General features: G+C 47.5%; 3 protein-coding genes across 3 annotated transcripts; all 3 read left to right on the top strand.

Moving 5' to 3' along the window:
- Nucleotides 1-361: 361 nt before the first annotated feature.
- On the top strand, nt 362-946 carry LOC6900074 (uncharacterized). The gene is made up of 2 exons (XM_002135402.3): nt 362-535; nt 595-946. Exons 1-2 carry the CDS (start codon nt 473-475, stop codon nt 889-891), a joined length of 360 nt encoding a protein of 119 aa, XP_002135438.2. The 5' UTR covers nt 362-472; the 3' UTR covers nt 892-946.
- A 1855-nt stretch (nt 947-2801) lies between these two features.
- LOC4812054 (uncharacterized) lies at nt 2802-7491 on the top strand. Its single transcript, XM_001352638.4, has 3 exons — nt 2802-3164; nt 5641-6112; nt 6746-7491. Exons 1-3 carry the CDS (start codon nt 3162-3164, stop codon nt 7306-7308), a joined length of 1038 nt encoding a protein of 345 aa, XP_001352674.3. The 5' UTR covers nt 2802-3161; the 3' UTR covers nt 7309-7491.
- Nucleotides 7492-12024: 4533 nt separating this feature from the next.
- On the top strand, nt 12025-21012 carry LOC4812583 (uncharacterized). Its single transcript, XM_033381522.1, has 6 exons — nt 12025-12214; nt 17268-17399; nt 17695-17845; nt 17970-18901; nt 19693-19898; nt 20781-21012. The coding sequence occupies exons 1-6, from the start codon at nt 12025-12027 to the stop codon at nt 20976-20978; spliced, it is 1809 nt and encodes a 602-aa protein (XP_033237413.1). The 3' UTR covers nt 20979-21012.
- Nucleotides 21013-21873: the final 861 nt, after the last annotated feature.

The raw sequence follows: 21873 nt of genomic DNA, 5'->3' as shown, positions 1-21873 counted from the left end.
TTTGAAATTACATTCCCGATAGTCCCCGGAACAACTGCGGATCGCCACCACCCCACCCCCCCAATTGTATAATTTACAAATAACCTTCGTATAAGCAAAGTTCAAACGAAATAAAAACGAAATCAAATTCTGCTGCTACCCCAAAATGCTCTTCATAATTAATTGACTAATTTGTGGCGGAGAAACAAAGCGTTTGCCATCTTTCGCACGTCACGGGAATCCACCGGGCGCCATCGAGTGGGTAAACAACCCCGGCCATCAGGTGGTTGCTGGCACCGAACGTTACCCGGCGATGAGTCAAGTTCAATGACGAAATACGAGTGCCCGCAAAAAGCAGGGCCCCAAAGTTAATTGCGAAAATTGCCATCCGGCAGCAGTGCGTAAAATTGTTCCGCCGCAGGGGGCCTATAAAGGGTAAAAGTCCGAGCGCCACATAGATTAGTCGGGAAACACAGCTCCAGCTTCGCGCAAAATGTCGAACCAGTTCAGCCACAGTTGCAGCCTCTTCTGGCTATCGATGGCCACCCTGCTGGCGGTGAGTGTCCTGCCCGCGGAGGGTTCCAACGCCCCCAACTAACTGTGTGCCTCTTTCAGCTGACGACGGCCCAGTACTACACACAGTACAATCCGTACTACACGCCCAGTCCGACGTTCTCCAGCCTGAACCAGTACTACTACCAGACCACGCCGTATCCCTACTACTACAGCACGTACACGACGCCGAGTCCCTATGCCAACACCAAGATACGCATCTGGCCGTATGTGATCGGCCAGTATCTGTATCCGGTGTACAACAACAACAACTACAACAATCCCTATGCCTCGCTGAGCAATTCCAACTGGCAGAACTACTACGCGAGCGTCTATCAGGCGAACTGGGGCCGAAAGTAGGGCGGGGGATTATACTATTAATGTTTATTTTTTTTGTTGTTCAGTTAATAAAAGATATCGTCTATATCGGCAGAGTAATACTTAATGGCAGGTAATGGAATACTCTACAGCATCTCAACGGAAACGATTCGGATAATGACCTCCATCAAAATGCAAATATTCGATGGTGGGGTGAATGGTAAACAGATCAACCGTCAAAAGGTGTGAGAACCGTTAGGAATAGAGCGTTCCAATGAATGGAGCGGGGCCCAGACCAGAGCCCCGAAAAAAACCTGAACCCGAGACGAGACGAGACGAGACACAACCTCCCGGTGAACCCTGAACGTGAACGTGAACCTGAACCCAGTCGAGAGGTACTTAACGGTTTTCACACACCATCGCCAGGTTCCAGTTGGGTGGGGTGCCATTATGTAATGATTTTTGGGCAAACTCGGCGACTTACACTGCATCGGACATCGACAGAGCAACGAACTTGACTCTGGACTCTCGACTTGCCACTTGCGACTTATGACAGTTGCAGTTATGTTTGTTTATGTAACTGAGGCATGTGGCAATACCATTTGATGTAATGGCATGATCGTAAAACCGAACAAACGTTCGTTTCATTTCTGGAGCAAGATGCCTATTGAAAGCCTAACTGTAACTTCCTCTTGGAACTGTGACAATCCATTAGCCACAAATCAAAGCTTAAGCATCTGATCAGAAAAGGTTCTTAAAGTTCTTAAATGCCCAACCTACTATAGACCTAAAGAATGCCTCTGCTTATCATGCAAATCACTGCAGACGCGAGACGAGAGACTCGAGACAGATGATCTTCGGTGAATGTGAATGGATCGAATGAATGCCCCCTTGGGAGTGCGGCATGCGTAAAAGCGAGGCTATGGGAGAGACGGAGAGATGGGAGAGAGAGAGAGAGAGTGAGAAACCTGCGTAGTGTGGAAATGGGTCAAGACAATCACGAAAGCCTCAGCCAGCCAGAGAGCGACGGAGATCGTGTAAAACGTAGCCGGCAAAAATGTTTGCCATCACTTTGGCCCCACGAAAGCCATGAGAAAGCCCAAGGAGATTTATTTTCAAAGACCTCTAAATGCTCTTTTTTGGTGACATTTATGGCCGGAAATATGATTTATTTTAGCTGAAAATAACTAAGGGGCAGCAAGTTTGCTGTGGGATCTGCAGATAGCCTGGCGATCTTCACAGGCACAGGAGCTGAAACAGAGCTAAATTCTGTTCCAAAGTACTGGCCAAAGGAGGCCTCGTTTAGGCAGGGCTTGAAAGCAGATGCAAGGAGCAGCAGAGGAGCAGAGCAGCGGATCAGCAGAGCCCCAACAGAAGAGCGGCAGCGAGAGAGGAAGAGTGAAGGGGAGAGGCATTGCAGGGCACTGGGACTGGGACTGGGACTGGGTCTGCGACTGGGATTGGGACTGGTACTGCCAGTAATTTGTGACGTCAGTTGTGCGTTTTGTCACGTTCGTCAAAACATTTTCATGCTCTGCTCCATTGCACGACAATTCGTAATAAAAGCACACAACATGCACAAAAAGAGATGGAGACACTGACAGAGAGAGAGACAGAGCGATATGGACATGGAGCGACATTGACTTTGCAGTTTTTTTGGTTTCGACTCGATGTTGGTTGATCTTCTGCTGCCGTTTAGGGGAAATTGTGAAGAAAGTGTTGAAAACGAAATTGTAACTGGAAGAGCGTGCGCCTCTCTGTCTCTGTCTCTGTCTCTGTCTCTGTATCGCTGTCGCCAACTGGCTCTGGGAGAGCGGCCAAAGCAAACAAGCCCGAAGAAGCGCTGGCCAAAACAGAGCCAACACAACTACCCGTCCAACACCGAGAGCGAGCCGCAGACGCAGCAGAGGCAGAGGCAGCAGCAGCAGAGGCAGACGCAGAGGCAAGACGACGGACTTTACCTGTTGGCCGGGGCCAGCGCCAAGTGGCAGTCAGTGGGTACATCTCAAGCATTGCAGTCGCCACCAATCGCCCAAGCAGGCATCTCTTTCGATACGGACTCAATCAGAGCGCCTTAATCTTGGCCAAATACAGAGCACACTCCTTGGACTCCATTGGCCAGTCTACCGTGTTTTTTTGTGTGTTTTTTTTGGTTGTTATTGTTGTTTCTGTTTGCGTGTCTGCTGAAGATTGGCGTGAAAGTGGTTCATTGCCCGGCGCCGCAGTGCAATTGAAACTGAAATAATTAAGGATACTCCAGCTGCAGGCCCCAATTAGCCACAGATCACAGAGTCTGAGCCATCATTAAGAAAATGGTAAGTCACAAGTCGGGGGAATCCCCCCAAAGACTAGGGGGGTGGGGGGGGAGGGGGTCTATTGCCATGCCAGGCACGCGTTCGGTGTCCGCTTTACCCCAATCCCGGCTCAAAAGGCCCGCCACAAAAGGCCCAAATGAAGGCCAAAAAGCTAGTGTGACAAATGCCAAATTCTTGGCCACAATCTTTTGCTTGTTTTGTGCTGGCCAAAAACTTTCTTTTGAGGCGTGTTTTCATGCCGCTGCCCCGTTTTCAATTGTTGTTCAAATCTTGCCCCATCCCCTGCCATATGGCCCGTGTCATGAACTGCGACATTTAATATGTTTTTTGGACATTAGATAATGGTCAACCGGGCCTCAACCACGTGCCACTCAATTGCATAATGGCTGCAAAACCCTCATAAACAAAGAAAGTCGTGCCTCAGATTCATAATTATCTCCGTGGAGGGGGGGAAGGGGATGCGGGCTTTGTTTTTATGATTTTATTAGCATACACATAATTATTAATTATATGTGGGCCAATAATAATGTTTGGTTATAGCCCACGTGAAAAGAAAGTCCCAGGGAATTTATGCCCCCCCCTCCCCACCCCCCTTAAAACAAGTAATAAATGTTTCATTGGGCTCAATTAGGCTGGGGGTAAACAAAATACCATATAATGTTTATGGCTTTTAGGTATAATTTTGGATAATTTAGGGTATTTCCAGACAGAACAAACGGCACCAAATTATTGGCAAATTATTGGCAAATTAGTGCAAATAATACGATAAATGGGCGTTGGGAAATGGCAGTCTGAGAATACACATTTTATGGAGATTTTCCTATGGCGTGGGGGGTGCGGGGGGCCCTCCCTTGGTGAAATCTCGGTCCACCAGCAAGTGCAAATATTTGAGCCAGCCACAGTCTGTTTTTTCGGTTAATATTTACATATAACGAAGCCCAAGTCGAACCAAAATTTCACCCAAGACTGGGCCCTGACTCAGATTTGATAACACTCCTCGAAGCGATGACGAAACAGCCCCAGAAGATGCTAATTAATGTGGATTGGAAGTGAAACTAAGCTGGAAAAACTGCGTTCAGTCTGTCAATCCGGAATGGTTGACTATGCAAATGCCAGACACTATCTGTGGATGCATTTCTCTGGCTGTTGCATCACTGCAGAGAGAGAGAAAGACTTTCTTTCTTTGTTTTCTAACCGGGCTGCATTCATCGAATTTCAATTAATTTTTTGTGTGAATCAAGGCCATGCCAAAATAGATTTCCATTTACAGTTTTCGAGCACAAAAGCGTTTTGGCCTACTAACAGGAAAACGAAGCTATGGGCCACAATGCTCTCCAAAATAGAGTTTTTTTTCAGTTTTTGTTCTGTTTTTTTGTTGTTAGATAATGCGAATGCCACACACAAATTATGTCTAGCATTCTTTGGGCTTAATTCTCAGCCTTTGGCCAGTTTTTTTTTTGGCATGCAAATTCTTTGCGTTAATTAAAATATCGCCAGAGAAACGGGGGAACGGAGCCAACCGTTAGATCCACATAAATTGTTTACTCTTTTGTTGGGGCCCCCAAGGGGGGGGGGAATATCTTCCCCAAATTGGTAACTACAATTATGTTTTTTCGGCGGTTTTCTGTTCTGCCAGTGAATTGGAAATGGAAAGCTCCCCAAAACAATCTCCCAAAACCAATGACTTTCGGTTTTTTTTTTTCTCTGTGTTCGTTCTGGGAAAGAAATTTTTGGGCTGGGGCCAGGTCATATTTAGATTTCACTTTACGGCAAGCCATTTGGCCACAAGTAAAGGTTGTCCCACACGGAGTGGGAATTTAAAATGTTTTACAAATTCGAAAATCGAAAGATCTTCCCTCAAGTGGTTATAGATTCCCCTTTAAATGCCTTTTCCCCAGTTTCCTTTTGGTTTTTTTGGGTATTTTCCCGATCTGTCGTCCCAAATTTCACTTTAGTTATATCCGGCAAATGCGTCAAATATAAATCAAACCACATTTATATACAATATCCGACAGATATGTATTTTTTGGCAACCTTTTAAATTAACATATAAATTGCCAGCGGCGGCGGCGGCGGCGGCGGCAGGGGCCAAAGAAGAAATATTTCCTAAAACGCAAAAATGTTTGATTGTGCAACAGTTCAAAATGGGAAATGCTTTCGCACCCCAAGACCTGGGGGGAGGGAGGGGGTAAGGGGCCATAAAATAGGTTTTACGAGTTTGGGCCTGGCTTAAAGTGGATTCTAAAATGCGTTTCACAGGGCCCGAGGACAGGTTCGTTTCCCAAGTCTTTCGTTTACGCAATTTCCGACCGAACCTGAATCCGAACTGGAAATGATGAAATGGCTTTTAAGCGTCTCTTTTTCTGTCTCGCTGTCATTCCTAGACAATGAGCGACACACACTCGAGCGTACTGATATAATTTCTCTGTCCTCTCTCTCTATCTCTCCCTCTCTCTCTATCTGGCTCCACTTTCAGTTTCTCACAAAGAGTTCAAGTGCGAGGCACTCACTGCTGGTGCTGTTGCTGGCCCTCTGCTGCCTGAGCAGCGCTTTTAGCGCCAAGATAACAAAAAAGGTCGAGAAACCCTCGTCTACTGGAGAAAAAGCCGAACCATCTGCCGCCGAGGAGGCTGCCCCACCAGTCGCCGAGGAGGAGGAAGCCAATGAAAACAACGACGACGAGGATGATGATGATGATGACGACGAGGAGGAGGAGGAGCAGGAGGCAGACAAAGAGGCAGCAGCAGCAGCAGCTGTTGCCGCCACAACCGGTGGCAGCAAGAACCCCACCGCCGTCCAGGCGGCCACAGACCCCACCGATCTCAGTGTCTGGGGCATGGTGCGCACACTCTGGACCTGGCTGCGCAGCGATCTGGGTGAAAGCCTCTTCGGCGACGACGACGAAGAGAAGCCATCCGCCGGCACCGGCGCCGAAACCTCAGCTGTGGGTGAGTCAACAAAAGCCCCCAAAAACATTTACAACAATTAGTGGAGCTCCCCCCCTCCCCCAGTGGTGGTCCAGTGCTCGACTTTGACTTCCATTTCGAAGCTGATTACATCTGCCTCTTGAATGATTAGCGGCTCTTCTAATCAAGAGCCATTTCCCAGCTCTCCCCGCCCCGGCCGCTTGACTCACTTTCGTTTTCAATGAAACCTGACTCGAGCGAGGCAGACCCCCCCACAGCGACAGACCACAACAATGCGGCCTAGAGACGCTAAAAGGTGTTAATACCCAGGCATCGAGAGAGATGTGTCTGTCTCGGGACCTTTGTAATTTCACTTTCCGCATCAACTTATTTACGAGTATTAAATAAATAAGAAAAACGGTGTACGCTCATCTCCAAAATGATGAGAAAATATCTCATACATTTTTTTTGTGGGCTGTAGGTATTTTTTTTGTTTTTTATTGTTTGCGAATTGTTTTTTATTGGACTTTCGCATAGTGCGAGCGTTCAGGTCTGTTTATTGATGAAATTATTGTAATAATGGCAGATAAACCCCGACTGGAATCCCATTTGGGGCAAGTGATTTCTTAGAGCTCGCCATCGCCAGAATTAATGAATTACGATTTTCTCTTTCAGAGGGCCGTACCTTTGGCAAGATCCGTCGCCTGCAGATGGCCCTGATACCGATCATCTTCAAGTTCGGCGTACTGTCGGCCATGGTGGCCTTCCTGGTGGCCATTGGAATGAAGTCGCTGTTCCTGCTGAAGGTTTTGGTGCTGATGAATGCCGTGGCCATTTTGGGCAAGTTCATAACGCTGAAATCGACCCTCTTCGGGCAGTACGAGCACACGGCGCCCACGTTCAACTATCCCGGCTGGAATCCCCATGCCAAGGAGTCCTGGGGAGCCACTGGTCTGAGCGGACCCGGTGGACCCAACGGCCATCCGCCCAGCAAGGAGATCCATCTGCACATCCACGGCAATGCCCAGACCCAGGCCCAGCTCGCCGGCCAGGGCTACAACTACGAGACGCAGGGGGGCTGGGCCAGTCGCTCGGATCCCTATGGCGGCTACGCCCCTACGGGACAGTTCGGGGAGAGCCAGCAGCCGGCTGTGGCGACTGCCGACGCGGTGCCCAAGGACACCGATCCGATGGCCCTGCTGCCGACCAAGTACCGGGCGAGACATCTGATCCGCTGATAGAGCTGCTGCCGACCCTTGGGATCCGGCGACGACCACCGCTAAGAACGCACACGCACTTTTAGTCAGCGGACTTTACGAGGACGCAGCTTTACGTACACCTAAAACTAGTTAAACGCCTAAATTGTAATTAAATTATTGTCCCCCAAAGTAGCCCTAAATAAATAGCATAAATACACATACGAATGTGGGCGATCTTTTGCCGAAACAATTACCAAAGAAAGGCTTCCCCCGGAGCCTCAGAAGTACGTGATTGATGTCTGCGTCTGAGCCACAGACGCACAGTCAGAGCCAGAGCCAGAGTCAGAGTCAGAGTCAGAGAAGAAAGTCTATTCAGAAACGTTCATTTCAGGTTTTTTTTTTTTTGTTTTTTTTCGTTTTGGGGTCTTTGATTAATTGGGCATTTGACGTGTGTGCCACCGAGGAGATTTCTTTGGCTTCCAGGGGCGTGTGCGCTGCGGCTGGCTTTGCCTTTTCGCCTTTTTGCCGTCTAATCATCAACATTATCGCGAACATTGAAATGGAAGTCCGAGCCGAGCCATGACTTGACATGCCTGAACGGTAGCTCGAAGGCTGATCCCCAGACAAAAGCGCCACACCAGAAGAGAGGCCCAAAGTGGAGGCAAAACATATCCAATTTTGTTCAATAATTATTGGCGGTTTATCCATTTATTAGCAGCTTTACTTTGAGTTTTCAGTTTCATTCGAATGTTTGTGTAGAGCGAAAGATGAAAGATTGAGTGACTAAATAAGGGCAACAAATTGAGTAATCGTAGTCGCCTTACCCTCTTTGACAATCCGTTTAGTTGATTGAGAGATTATGGCCCGCGAGATGGGTGTTGATTGATGGACGGCTTAGCGCTGGGACAGTAGATTGTTTTAACGGAGAGTGTGGACAGGTAAAGCTATTAAAGACGACAAAGAGGCAGGGTGGGAGCTTGAGCTGGTTATGGATGTGACTGACAGCTTTACTTGAAAAAGTTTCATGTAAATCTATGAAGATCCATTGGATTTAAGGTAGGAGAAAGATCGCTTTATCTGCTAAACGAATCGATTTTCTATATGATTGGCTTTGTACAAAAACATTATTCCATTTTCAGAGTGGATGTTGGGTATCATCGCAAAGTATTTGGACAGAAAGTCCATCCCATATACGTATTGTCTGCACATTTGAACATCGCGCCTAGTCTACTTTACTGCTTGCTTTTTACTTTTACACCCAAAAACATGCTACGAATCTGAATAGGTGGCCATCGAACATAATACCGATATCTGACACAGGCTGGTCGACATATAACTACTTCAGGTTTCATTTTTTGCCCAAAAATTTCAGTGGCGCTTTATTTATTTGAATGCAACGTAAAAGCGCATCTGCATGGCGCCACACGAGCTATTTAAGTTCAAAAAACAGCCACGAGCGGGGAATTTGAAATTGGCGCCACTTATCCTCTAATAAATATGCAATCCCCGTACTTGATTGGCTTTGCATCCACAGACCCCCCTGGGACAGCCAGCCATCTGTGAAGGCAGGAAAGTAGGTTGAGCTCCGCAGATTGGTCGAAGGGGTAGAGAGTGAAAAGCACCTTGAAGTTGCTTAGCTTTTTCTGCAGGCGATTCATTAGATTGGCCATCGTATCTTTCAACGACATATGCCAGGCATTGTCTTTGCTCAGCTTATTGTGACTGTAGAGAGCCACGCAGGAGAGTATCGTAGCGTCTCCGAGTGCGGCAACGATATGATTGTTTGGTGCCGTGCCCCCCCCTGCAATATTAACAGAAATACCGATGGCTGGGTGTGCGTAATTACGGCCAAACGCTGCTGTGTGCAGGCCCTGTGTGCAGCATTGCGCAGAGGTGTTCCTGGGACGTCTTGGCCTGGCCTAGGGCTTAGCTTTGGGCTTGCCTTGGCTGCAGAGGAGGCTGGGGAAATGAAACTGCTGCCCCCCAGTTGTGGCAGAACGAATGGCAGAGAAGCCAGAGAAGATCAAGTTCGTTTCCTCAGTCTTTTGAATTGAAATGCAAACCAAAGAAATTATTTGCGGCACCCGCCATGGCGTATACGGAATATTGTTGTATCGTTGCCCTCTAGAAAGCGTTGCCGAGAGAAACAATTAAACAATTAAATGAACAAAACTTATCCGACAGGTGTAACAAATTAATGGCGAACGAGCAAAATTGAGTAGCCTGCGAGATGAGGTGCTCGATAAATATTTATCGAAGGCAATTAGAGGCGTTCGGACAGGCGCTCGAGCATGTAATGGACGTTTACAGCTTTTGTCTCCGTCTCCGTGTCTGTCTCTGTGTTGGAGACGAATCGAAACGCCTCCTCCCTGTTGGCGCTATGGAATCTTGCTCGTTGACTGATTTATGGGTGGATACACGGGATTTGGACCTGAACAGGCCTGAGCAGGCCAACAGCAGACGTCGGCCATCATAAGTGTGGGCAGCTGAGTGGCTGCTGAGTGCCCGATGTCACTCTGATGGCTGTGATGTCTTCTTTGTCGGCGACGACCATTGGCGAGCGTTTCAATTAATTAGTCGCCGTGCCAAAGCCAAAAAATAATCGCATTCGAAGTACGTAAAAGACGACAAGGCCAAAATGAAGCGAGGAAACTCTAATGGAAATAGAAGACTGGAAACACAAATGAAAATCAAAATCAAATCCATTTCAAACTGAATTTCACTGTTTGCCTGCTTTCTAACGCAGAGGCCGAACAGCAGCCGCTGCACGGCAATGCACGGCACTGCAATTGCGATTATTGAAATACTTCAAAGGTTTTTTTGTTTTGTTTGTTTTTTTTTTTCCATTTCAATGGATCTTTCATTTGGCCAACGACAAATCATGGGGCCAAGTTAACCATCGACAGCAGCAGTGCCAGGAGCAGCATCTTTTGCCTTTTTTTTTCTATTTTTCTATATAAAATGTGGATAATTGCGTCTAACTGACAGGCGGCCAAGACACTGGGCCTACAAGACTGCGGCTCCAGCGTTGGGTTGGGGATTGGAGACCTGCTGTCTGTGGATCTGGCTGCTCTCACTCTCTTCCTAACATGATAATTGGACATGGAAGCCCCTGCATGGACATGCCATCGGACATGGGAATGGACATGGATAACGGGATGTCACAGGCCATCCCTGGCGACATCTCCTATGCGACAGCCCTATGTCTCCTTAATTGCTCGTTACTGTCCGACTGTCCCGACTGTTCGAAAGTGAAATTGTTATATGGAATGTTTATCACGATTCCCCCCCCCCCCCCTTCACCACCACCCTTCTCATTTCGTAATGCTCATCAAAATTCGTTCAATGTGCATCGATCGAGGGCGTTGACCAAATCGGTTCCAATGGGATTCGGTCACACCTCGTTCCAACTTCCAACGATCTGTTGGTAATATCACATATTTTTGTGCATACTTTCTTTTTGTTTACCTGCCAATGTTTGATGGGGGGGGTTATCAGGCCCAGACAGGGCCAGGCCTACAGGCCTACAGGCCAACACACATCTAGCATTACTGTGCGAATTGTCAGAGTCAATTAGGGACTGTCATCTGTTGGGTAAATAGCTAGAAAACTTTCCTTTTTCATAACCATAATAGGTGAAAATTGGGCACGGCCTGTGCTGGGATGGCCCCAGAATTTGTGAATGATGCAACTCTGTTTCGGCACAAAAACTTAATGTTAATTCGATCAGCCAACAAACTATGCGGCAACAGGTGCTAAGTATATGATGAAAACTAGGGGAAAGGGGAAAGGGAAACCCAAGAGTGCCCTGAGGTGGGTGGGTGGGGGGGCACACCGGAGCTGTTTACCATTGAATGGCGAATCCCCTTTTGAACCTGGACAGGGATTAGCATCTCCGTTGCACATGCCAGGATTAGCATCTTTCTCTTGCCACGAACGACTTTCTGAATAATGAAACGAAGAGTTCAATTCGTGTGCCGCCCGAGGGGGAAACAAAAGGCCTGATCCATATCCAGCCAGCTCTTTCTTCTGGCTTTTGCTGATGCGAGTGACACAATACCCATAGAATGGCCCTGCACAGGTCAGAGCTTAAGAGTTCATTGGTATACATCCAGGGGCTGGCTGGTGGGCAGGCGTCAGGCGCATAGCGGACAGCTTAATTGATCCGTTTGTTCAGTGCATGCCACACATTTGCCAAAGTCCAGCAAGCAGCTACCATCGCGAACAGCGAACAAGTCAATAGCAAGATCCAGCATTTGGCTCTGTCGCCACTATCGGCTCCGTTGGCTCTCTTGGCCAGGTTCAGTGGCAGCAAACTTTCCAAAGAGCGGGGCCGGGGCCCCCAGAGCCACAGCCAGAGCCACAGCCAGAGCGCTTTCACATTGCGCTCTCTTAAGCCCCCAGCTGGCGCTGATGTTTTCGTATAAAACTTCTTACGTATGCTCGTCATGGCTTAATCTTACCTTGAACTTGGTCGTGTACAGATCGCACATCGCAGATCGCAGTAGCAGAGCCCATCAGGCAAAGTTTCGTTAAGGTTCGGCCTGGATCGGTTTTTCTTATATATATATTTTTTTTTGTATTTTTTATTCGAATAAATAAATATCAAAAATGGAACAAAGCGCCGTTTGTTCTTGTGCGTGTCGATAACAAGTGTCCATAAATCAGTGTGTTTTTTGCCCCTCGCCAGAGCGAGAGTTGACTTTTGTTTCTGCTGAATTTTTTGATTTCTTCTAACGGTGCAATCCATCCACAATGGACTGGCGGCAGCCTCCTTCGGTCCAGGCAGCCATGGGCAGCCTGCTGTTCGGCGTGCTCCTCCTGACCACAGCGCATGCCTGGAGCTTGCCGGCACCGTCCTCCGCCTCCGCCTCGGCCTCCGCCCCAGCCGCCGTGTCACTGCCAATCAGAGCAGCTGCTGCACCTGTTCCCCGACGGTTAAACGGTAAGATATCTCTTTAGAGATCCCATCAAATGAGTCAGCAGGCTGACCATCTCTCCCTCTCTCTGTCTCTCTCTCGGTCCCCCAATTTCTTTTGTCTGTTTTTTGAGGTTTTCTTTCGGTTTTTTGTTGTGTTTTTTTTTCCCCCAAAAATAAACTTCAAATGAAATACTTTTATTGCAGTGAAATTTCGGCTCATTAACTTAAATGTGAGAGTGGCGACTGGGCAGCAATTATATAATATCCAGCAGCAGCAGGCACAGCTGAGGCAGCGTCAGAGGAAAGTTGCCACCAAGTGGCAGGAGATTTGGGGGCTCCATTGACAGGCCCCAGGCCCCAGCTGTAGAGTTCTGTGATCCCCACCGGGATTCAGGTGACTTTCATGGGCAATGCAGCAGAACAGCAGCAGAACGTGGCTGTGTGTGCTGTGCTGTGCTGTGGCACACATGCCATGCCACACATGAGCCACGGCCGTGCTCTGCTCTGCTGTGCTGTTCTTCTTTTGGTTCTGTTACGTTATGGAGCGGATGACACTTTTTCTCGCCTGCCCCCCCCCCCCCTCCCCCTCACCCCTCTCGTTGCTGTTTGTTGTTGTTTTTATGGGCTGCAGGGCGTACAATTAGCAAGTGGCAACAAGTGCAAGAAGGCATTGCCATGGCCATTGCCATTGCCATTTGCCAGAAAGAAGTACACCTCATTATCGTTTAGGGCAGCTCTCTGGCGTGCCTCTTTAGGCCCTCAAATATGGGTCGTAGCCAACTAAACCAGAACTAAGGCGGCCAGCGAAGGGCGTTGCGTCCGTCCGTCCGTCCGCGGCCTCAACCGTGGGTGTGTGTGTGTGCGTCGTGCGGCAGCAGGTGCGGTGCGGTGGGGCACAGTGTCGAGTCATTAAAGAACAAGCAGGCTAAAAACATGATTTAACGGTTTTCCGTCTTGTGATTAAGCGAATATCAAATACACTCGCAGTACGCCCAAAGAATTCTTAATTTAATAATAAATGAAAGTCCCTTTTGGGCGGTGTGGGGTTTTAATCAACTTCAATGTAAAGAGAGTTTTTTGGGGGCAAAATATAAAAGGTTGCATGACTTTTTGTTTCAACTAGAATTCACTGGCCAGAAAGATGGTAGTTGCGGCTTTGGGACAGCCGAAATACAGCCAGATTTAATACAGTTTTGTAGCAAAGATTTAGTAAAGCTTAGATCAAGGCATTATTAACATTATTAGGCATTTTCTGGTCTAGCATTTCCCAACTTTCACTCACAACAACAATTGCATTTTAAATTGAATTTACATCGAATTAAAGCTATATTTTTAAAAGGGTTTTTCCATCAAATTAAAAATATATCTTTAATTTTTAAAGACTTTTTCCATCATATAAATTCGATATAAATTATATAAAATATTAATATAATAAGATAGAGCTTAATAGTATTTAAAAAGAATTTATATCGAATTTATTTCATTAAAAATATGTGACCAATTTCCAAAAGCTTTTTCCATCATATACAAAATATACTTTCAATTTTTAAAGACTTTTTCCATCACATAAATTCGATATAAATTATATAGAAAATAATGTAGTAAGCTGAAATTTAATAGTATTTAAATGGAATTTATTTAGAATTTTCTTATTAGAAAAACCCATTAAAAATATAGCATTAATTTTTAAAGGGTTTATCCATCATATAAAAAATATAGTTTTCATTTATAAAGACTTTTTCCATCATATCAATTCTATATAATTTATATAAAATATTACTATAATAAGCTGAAATTTAATAGTATTGAAATGGAATTTATATCGAATTTATTTCACAGAAAACCCCATTAAAAATATTGCTTAAGTTTTCAAAGCGTTTTTCCATCAAATAAATTCCATATGAAAACCATTTAAATTCCAGTTAATTATATAAATATTTTTTATATTAACTGTACATTGAGAATCCTAAAGAAATGCCCATTAATTATGACTCGATTCGCAGAACAAGAGAGTTCTTGGCGGCACTGCCTCTGCCCATCGGGCGTGCCATTGCCAATCGCTTGAATTATTCATAGAACTCTTCGGAACTCTTCCCCTGAGCGTAGCCATTCGGTGGCAGTGGCAGTGGCAGTGGCAACAATAACAGAAACCAGCAATAGCCGTTTCCTCGACAAGAGCAACACAAACAGAGACAGCGGGCATTCCCGGCAAGAGCAAACAAGTTGATGTCTTCGTTGTGATATCGTTGGATTCAGTCGGTGACCACACACCAGCCCCAAAGCCATGGGCAGGGGCAGGGGGTAGGGAGGAGGGAGGAGACTCTCCATTTTGGGGAGTTGTACAATACAAATTGCGCCGACACCAAAAAAGCCAGAGACAAAAACTTGAAAAATGCTCGGTAATTGGGTTATAACCGTCATATTTGTATGTGAGAGAGTCGTCGCCTGGGACACCGTGGACACTATTTAAATAATGCCTGGTGGGGCCTGGTGGGGCCTGGTGGGGCCTGGCGGGGTCTGGTGGGGTCTGGTGGGGTCTGGTGGGGACTGGTGGGGACTGGTGGGGCCTGGTGGGGTCTGGCGTGGTTCCGATTTGGTCTGGTCTTGGGCAAAAGGTAAAACAATGCCACTGGAGGAATCCCATGCCTAAAACGGAGCGCGGCATCGGTGACATTTTTGTCCGAAGCGCAACAAAAATGAAAAGTGCCTGCCTCAGGCCTGCCTTCTGCTTGGCTGGAATTCATGGAAATCTAATTTCATTTTTTAATTGCCGCATTGCCATAGTCATTGGCTTTGGCATTGGCTTTGGCATCTTGCCTAGTTTGGCGGCCGATTCCGTTTTCCTTGGCTCAAAAGATGGTAAAACTGGAGCTCGATCTAGAGCCGCTCCATGAAGCTGTCACAAAGGCTGCCACATTTGTCGAGATGCAGTGGATTTCTGCGTAGGCCACTTAAGGAGTGGATTACAGTTTCCCCCCATCCCCCCACCCCCCTCCTTCGATTTGCGTACCCAAAGTGGGGCTCCCATTATGCATGTGTGTGTGTGTGGTGGCTGTTTGTCTGCCTCTCTGGCGGCGGTGTGTCTTCAATTCAAATTCTGCGCCAGATCGAAAAACCAGTGAAAGTTTATTAACGTTTCAAGCTCTCAGCCGAAGAGCCCACAAGTTGGGGTTTCTGTTGTGGCCTGGCAGTGCAGCCGGTTAACGGTTCAAGCATTTTATACTCTTCAGACGGATTTCTTGAATGGCCCATCAAAATTCTTTTGTAATCGACACCCAATTAGAGCCGAGTGGCAGCCAGACAAAGGGCATGCCCCAAGATGGTTTTTCGCCATGGAAACTCCTCTCGGACTCCTCAAAGGCCTGTCCAAAAAGTTCCTTTCTCACCCTTGGGTTTATTTAATGCCATTATGGTCCATATTTCTATATTTTGGTACTCCCTCCCAGCACTGCCAGGCCAATTGGCAACCGAAAATATCCAGGTTAACCGCTAATCCGCCAGCTAGCCACAAATCACGCTTTACAACTTCATCTATGGGCAGAATCGGCCGGCGATGATTATGCTAATATTTTATGGGCTACTGTTATGGGATGCTCGCAGGCAAATGCCGGACACAGTTGGCCGAACGGAGCCGGCGAATGCGTCACCCGTCATCGAGCCCAGGCCAAGCATTGCCGGCCAATGCCTATAACTACGGCGGGCCAAAGCCACGGCGGGCCTGAGCCGGGCGACCACCACGCATAAATTTCAATTGCAGTGAAAGTTCATTTAATATTGGCCATCAGACTGGGCCCCAGACTGGCTCTGGGTCTGGGCTTTGCATGCGACGCCCTGCCAAAGACATCAGGCAAAGTGAAAAGACACACCCCCATCGCCCCCATCGGCCCCAACGGCCCATTACCAACTAACCGAATGGCAAAGGAAATGGCATGGTCTTCTAAGGAGCTGCCAAAATAATGTGGCACATTTGTTGTGGAAACACAAGACGCCAGAGACGCCAGAGAAGCCAGAGAAGCCAGAGCCGGCAGAGACATGGAAGACACAGAAAACATTTTGGACATCTATCGAAGATGCTCGCCAGGGAGTAGCACGATGCAGCAGCTTTCTTCGAGCTTCCCCCGTGCCCCCGCAACCTTTTTGTGGCATTTGTTTTGCAGCGTGGGTCGATTTTAACAGGATGTCACCACGAACAGCAAGCGGCATCCTCTGGCTTTCACCTGGCATTGAATTTCGGGGAAAATATTAGCCAGGCCTTTGGGTCAAAGAACGCGCCATGTCTGCCATTGAAAGTGAAGTAAAGCCGCATAGATTGTGGCAATGAAAACAAACGACAAATACCAGGAAAAAACAACACGAACTTAATGCCTGTTTTCACCCATCACGACTCCGCTTCGATGTGGCAGCAGCAATTACATACGTGCCACCGGCCAGAGCCGGGTCCTAATGAATTTAACCAGTGCAAAAATAATTGCTCAATTTTCACACAAAAAAACTTGACGGAAATATGGAAATTGTATGCCAGAGATAACAATAAAACAAATACAATTATTCGCAATTAAATGGGTTCCGAATTGAATTAAAAAGCCATTAAGGCGGACAGTCGCCACATTTTCACTCCATCTCCACTCTGATTGATCTCTAAAAAGAAATGCCACGGGTACGGTATGGCACGGCACGGCACGGCCTGGCAGTCGATAATCATTAAATGAAACATGGCCCGTGCCACAAGCAACAAGCCCAGGTCCACGTCCAAGTCCAAGTCCAAGTCCGGGGGACTTGTTAGCACCACCAGGAGGCCACCACAGAAGGTGTTGAGATGATTGTGGCAGTGACAGTGGCAGTGCCGGCTTGCACCCATACTTTCACTCAAATATTTACTGGTCGGCGGCGACCATGTTAACCAGCCAGTAAGCCAAATTGGATCGCAAATCCCAACGCTGCTCGTCTCTCCGTTTGGTGGGGTCGTTTGCCAGTTTTTCCATTCAAATATTTGCCCCCCTCTTAACCACTATTTACACTTTTCCGCAGAATGCCCTCGTGTTTACACTAATCTTGATGCTGTCTCTACTTTTTGCAGAGGTCTCGCCGTATCTGGACCTGGCCCTGTGCCCCATACGATCGGAGCCATGGGCCTGTGCCCGCCAGCAGTCGGCCAGGATATTGGATTCCTGGGATGGAGAGCTCTATGCCCAGTGGCAGAAGTTAAAGGGTACGTTGATTCCCATCTCTGGCCATCTCTGGGAAAGACAAAAGACTTTTTCCCACACATGCCAGCCCACAAAAAAGAATGGGGTAAATTTCCACTAGCCTCCCAGGAAATTTCGGTGTGGGTGAGGAGCAAAGAAAAGCCCCTCCAGGACCCAAGTCATGGCCAGAATTTGGCGATCATTGGTGGCGATAATTCCACATCCTCAGGGGGAATTCCCATCCAAAAACATTTACCATGAAAAAGCAATTAAAATTGAAAACATTTCACTGTGTTTTTTGTTTTTTTTTGGCTACAGTCGAGGCCGATCGCCAGATGAATGCAACGATTGAGAGACGCGGCTACAGCGCCTCGGAGCTGCCCCTGAAAGAGAAGCCATCGACGATACTGAAGAAAATTGAAATCGGCACGAATTATATGAAGAAATATCTGGCCGAGTCCATGGATGGGTAAGTAGCCCAAGCAAAGCGGCGAAAAAACAAGTTGAATGCACGTTTTCGCCGCTTTTCGCGCAAGTTTTTCAATTCTTCCTGTTTTTCTTCAATGCCGTTCCGCCCCACCCGCTGCCAACAGCTTCCTTGGCCGCGAATACGAGTATTTGCAGACCTCGAAAGCAACGCCAGATGATAGTGAAAACGATCAGAGCGGGGAAGACGACGACGACGACGGCGACGACGACGACGTCGATGAGGCGGATGCAGAGACAGCAGCAGACGCCAGCGACACCGCTGAGGAAGCTGACCAGGAGGAAGACGATGCCGAAGACACAGAAACAGACGCCGATGCCGATGCCGAGGCAGATGACGAGGAAGACGATGATGATGATGCCTCAAACAACACCGCGGAGCGGGAGCCCGAGGGTGGGGAAGACGAGGCGGACGACGAAACGGAGCCAGAAAGTGAAAATGGACCCATTTCGGGTGTGATCAGCGTACAGCCAGCAGAGCTGCAGGGCGACGACGTCAAGAACACGGTTTTCAGCGAGGACAGCGCCTCGACTGGGGCGGAGTTCATAGAGCTGGTGGATGGCGAGGCGACGGCCACGGGGGCGGTGAAGAAACCCGGCGGCGGTGGCAAGCGCAAAAAGGACAAAAAAACAAAAAAGAAGCGCAAGAGGAAGGGCCAGCACGGACAGAGCCAAGGACAGACACAGCCATCCACATTGGTGGTGGTGCAGGCCGCCCCGGAACACCACGAAGTTGACTCTGGCCACGATCATGGCCATGGGCATGGACATGGCGGTGGTGGTGGCAGTGTGGACCACGATGATGCCGGCGGTTCCGTTTCCAAGCCCCACAAGCGGAAGCAGAAGAAACGCGTCAAGGGCCGACGCAAGCGGAAGGGACAGCACTCGAACAGCGGGTCGGCGGTGGAGCACGAGCAGAGCGATCTGAGCCTGGGACTGGGCCTCCTCGATGACCTGACCGAAGCCAATGACGAGCTCCTCGGCGGCGGTGGCAAGCGCAAGCACAGGAATCCAATTAGATATGGTAGAAGTAACGGAGGTGTGTGTTGTTTGCTGCGTGTGGTTTTAAATGACTTTTGCGCACCGATTTCCAAGCACAACTTAAGTGCCTTCTATATCTTAGAGTTATGTTATACTATGCTGGTGGTGGAACTAAAGAGATGGTGCAGGAGTAGAGCTCTAAACCATTTAATTTAGTTTTACTTTGATTTTAAATTCAAATTCAAATTCAAATTACTGGTGGCGCCACCTACGCGATGAGCTGCGAAAGCTTTTGCTTGCAGCTTAGAGGTGACTGCTACAAGCACTGCCAAGCAGTACAGAGAAATTCAGTTGGCAAAGCAGTGCATTGAAAAATGGTAAGGCAGTACTCTTGCCGTGTGTGACATAGTCTTCAGCTACTGTCACAGTCCATATTTGAATTTGAATTTAAAATTCAAAAGTTCAAAATGACTGCATTTTCTTAAAAAATCGAAATCATTTAATTACATTTTAATTGGGTAAAATATTTGCAAAAATTGATTGCAAATATCTTGGCCATTTTTTGTTTGGTTTGGTGTTAAGTTAAGTTTGTGTTACGTTCATTTTTTCGATTTATTGCCTTGATTTGCTTGCCGTTCATTGTTACCGTTAACGCACTTGACGCGCACTGCAGTTCATACTAACAAACACCACCCTCCCAAGCGACAAATATATCGATATTTATTGTTGTTATTCCGTTCCGTTCCGTAGCCAAGTAAGTGCTGATTCCATTCGAGCAACAAAATGAAGCTAACAAGTCATCCTCTTTCGATCCTATCCCCCTATCAAAAAAAAAACAAAAACATATAGTTACCCGTGGCAAGAAGAAGAAGAAGAAGAAGGCTCTGGCCAAGTATGTGCTGGTCGGCAGCTTCCTGAAGGCCAAGATTGAGCTGCTCCTGAAGATCCTGGGCGCCCATCTGCAGGTCAAGTTCTTTGCCATAGCTCTCATCGGCCTACTGATCAACATAGCACGCTTCTGGATCGATGTGAAGCGTGGCAGTCCGCCGTCCAAGGTGAGTGAGGCGTTACCTCATAAGGGGGCGTAATTTAACCACCCCCCCGCTTGCAACGGACACACGACGGTTATGAGACCCAATATTTGTTCCTTGTTCTAAACGGATTCTCTGCACTCTTTCAGTTCTTAAGGGGCGTTTTGTATGGCAAAGGTTTGAGGCGGCCGCGTCTTCCTCTTAACTCTCCCCTGTCCTCTGTCCACTCTGTCTCTATCTATACCCCCACACACACACACACACAAGATGTATATAAGGATTGTAAAATGCGTTTTCCTCCAACACCTCCAACACGAGCGCTCTAACCAGCTCGACCAGCTTTGGTTTCCAGCTCCAGAATTTCCACAGCAAAAATTTCACCAGAGTTCCAATCGACAAACACACCTAATGAAACGAAACCAAAAAACCTGTGCTAACAAATTCAGACCTCTTTGGTTTCAGATATGGTGGTAAAAATTGTTGGACAGCTCCCCCCGAACAACGTTCTCGGAACGTACAGCTCTAGCACTATAAGAGTCCACTAATACCAGTACAGTTTAAGACCCAGTCCCACAGTTTCTCCATAGAGTTTATTTTCGATCAAAAAATAAAAATCTTCCCCCCCCCCACATCGTGTAAGTATGGGGGGAGGCATCCCCAGCATCCCAAGTTTCCATACGACTTGGGATACGCCCCCGAAAGAATCCCCGCCAACTCCGATACTGACAAACACAGACACGCCAGACACATACAGAGACACACACACACTCACACAGACACACACACTCAAACACACACACACTCTTGGGCTTCTTTGGTACTTCCTCTGGTGTTTCTCACTTCACGCCACCCGTGTTCTGCATACTTTCTAACTAGGTTGTATACGTTGAACATGCCCACCATCAGCACCACTACGAGGACCACGGCGACGACTGGAGCGAGCAGGGCAGCTACTGGAAGCGGTCCCTGCAGACGGATCCCTCGATCGAGGACGTCGACTCCTCCACGGACAGCTACCAGATCCGTGCGCAGCAGCATCACCAGCAGCAGCAGCCCCAGGACTCCCACTATCTGGCCTATCGCAACCAGCCCCAGTGGCAGTAGATCCATCTTCCCCTCCCCCTCCCCCACCCCCACCAACGCCTGCACTCCAATGGAGCCCAGAACCCCCCAGCCCCGTCGCCCCAGCGCTGTCTAATTTATTGCGTGTATTTATTTGATTTTATATCTTATTATGATGCTGATTATTAAATAATCCCCCGTAAGGTCCTAGCTCAAAATTAATTTTAGCACAAAAGGAAATGCCAGTAAACCAATTTTAGTTGTAACCCTAGTACGTCCCCTAGTGCAATGCCTTAAACTTAAACGTAAACTAAATTTTAAATATCTATTTATATAAATATATATATAATTTTTTTTTCTACTTTGGAGAACATTAATCTTAAGTTATTTATGCAAAATGTTGTGCCCGGTGCTCAGGGAAACCAAAAAAGGAGAGCCCCATTGAAGGCTCCGGTGCAGCCGCCATTTTGGAGTGACGAGAAAGCCACAAAGGCGGAAGGAGGAAAGGAGGAAGGGCCACGCAAGGCCCTGTCGTCGTGCAGTGTGCACGCTCTGGCGGAGGAGAGCCGGATTCCCGGCAGATTCCACGAAAAGAAGAGACTCAGATCAGAAGAAATCCTCCCAATGGTTCGACCGATCCCAAGCCGTCTGAGTGCCGGGTATAAGCTATAGAGAGTACAACGTTCCCGCTCGTTTTATTATATATATATTTGTATGTTATACTATGATGCATATTAAAGAAAAACAACATTCGATAATTGTACACTGGAGGGTTTTGCTTTGTGCCTCATTTCCTGCCCCATTTTTGGGGCTCTGCAATCACAATGCGGTCAATTCTGGCCGCTGAGACAGAAATTCCAACAGAAAATTTCACCCGTTCGCCTGCGTGCATGCGATTCTAATTCTTTGGCCCAATTCTGGGGCACCACCACCGGCA

The sequence above is a fragment of the Drosophila pseudoobscura genome, chromosome X (genome assembly GCF_009870125.1).
Source record: "Drosophila pseudoobscura strain MV-25-SWS-2005 chromosome X, UCI_Dpse_MV25, whole genome shotgun sequence".
NCBI classification, from domain to species: Eukaryota; Metazoa; Arthropoda; class Insecta; order Diptera; family Drosophilidae; genus Drosophila; species Drosophila pseudoobscura.
This window is presented reverse-complemented; position numbering and strand designations above follow the sequence as displayed.

Bases quoted from the DNA above. Each gene is read 5' to 3' on its own strand.
- LOC6900074 (XM_002135402.3), top strand. From the start codon at position 473: ATGTCGAACCAGTTCAGCCACAGTTGCAGCCTCTTCTGGCTATCGATG. The intron at 536-594 runs GTGAGTGTCCTG...TGCCTCTTTCAG, and splicing joins CGATGGCCACCCTGCTGGCG to CTGACGACGGCCCAGTACTA.
- LOC4812054 (XM_001352638.4), top strand. The intron at 6,113-6,745 runs GTGAGTCAACAA...TTTCTCTTTCAG, and splicing joins CGCCGAAACCTCAGCTGTGG to AGGGCCGTACCTTTGGCAAG.
- LOC4812583 (XM_033381522.1), top strand. From the start codon at position 12,025: ATGGACTGGCGGCAGCCTCCTTCGGTCCAGGCAGCCATGGGCAGCCTG. The intron at 12,215-17,267 runs GTAAGATATCTC...TACTTTTTGCAG, and splicing joins TGTTCCCCGACGGTTAAACG to AGGTCTCGCCGTATCTGGAC. The intron at 19,899-20,780 runs GTGAGTGAGGCG...GCCCACCATCAG, and splicing joins GTGGCAGTCCGCCGTCCAAG to CACCACTACGAGGACCACGG.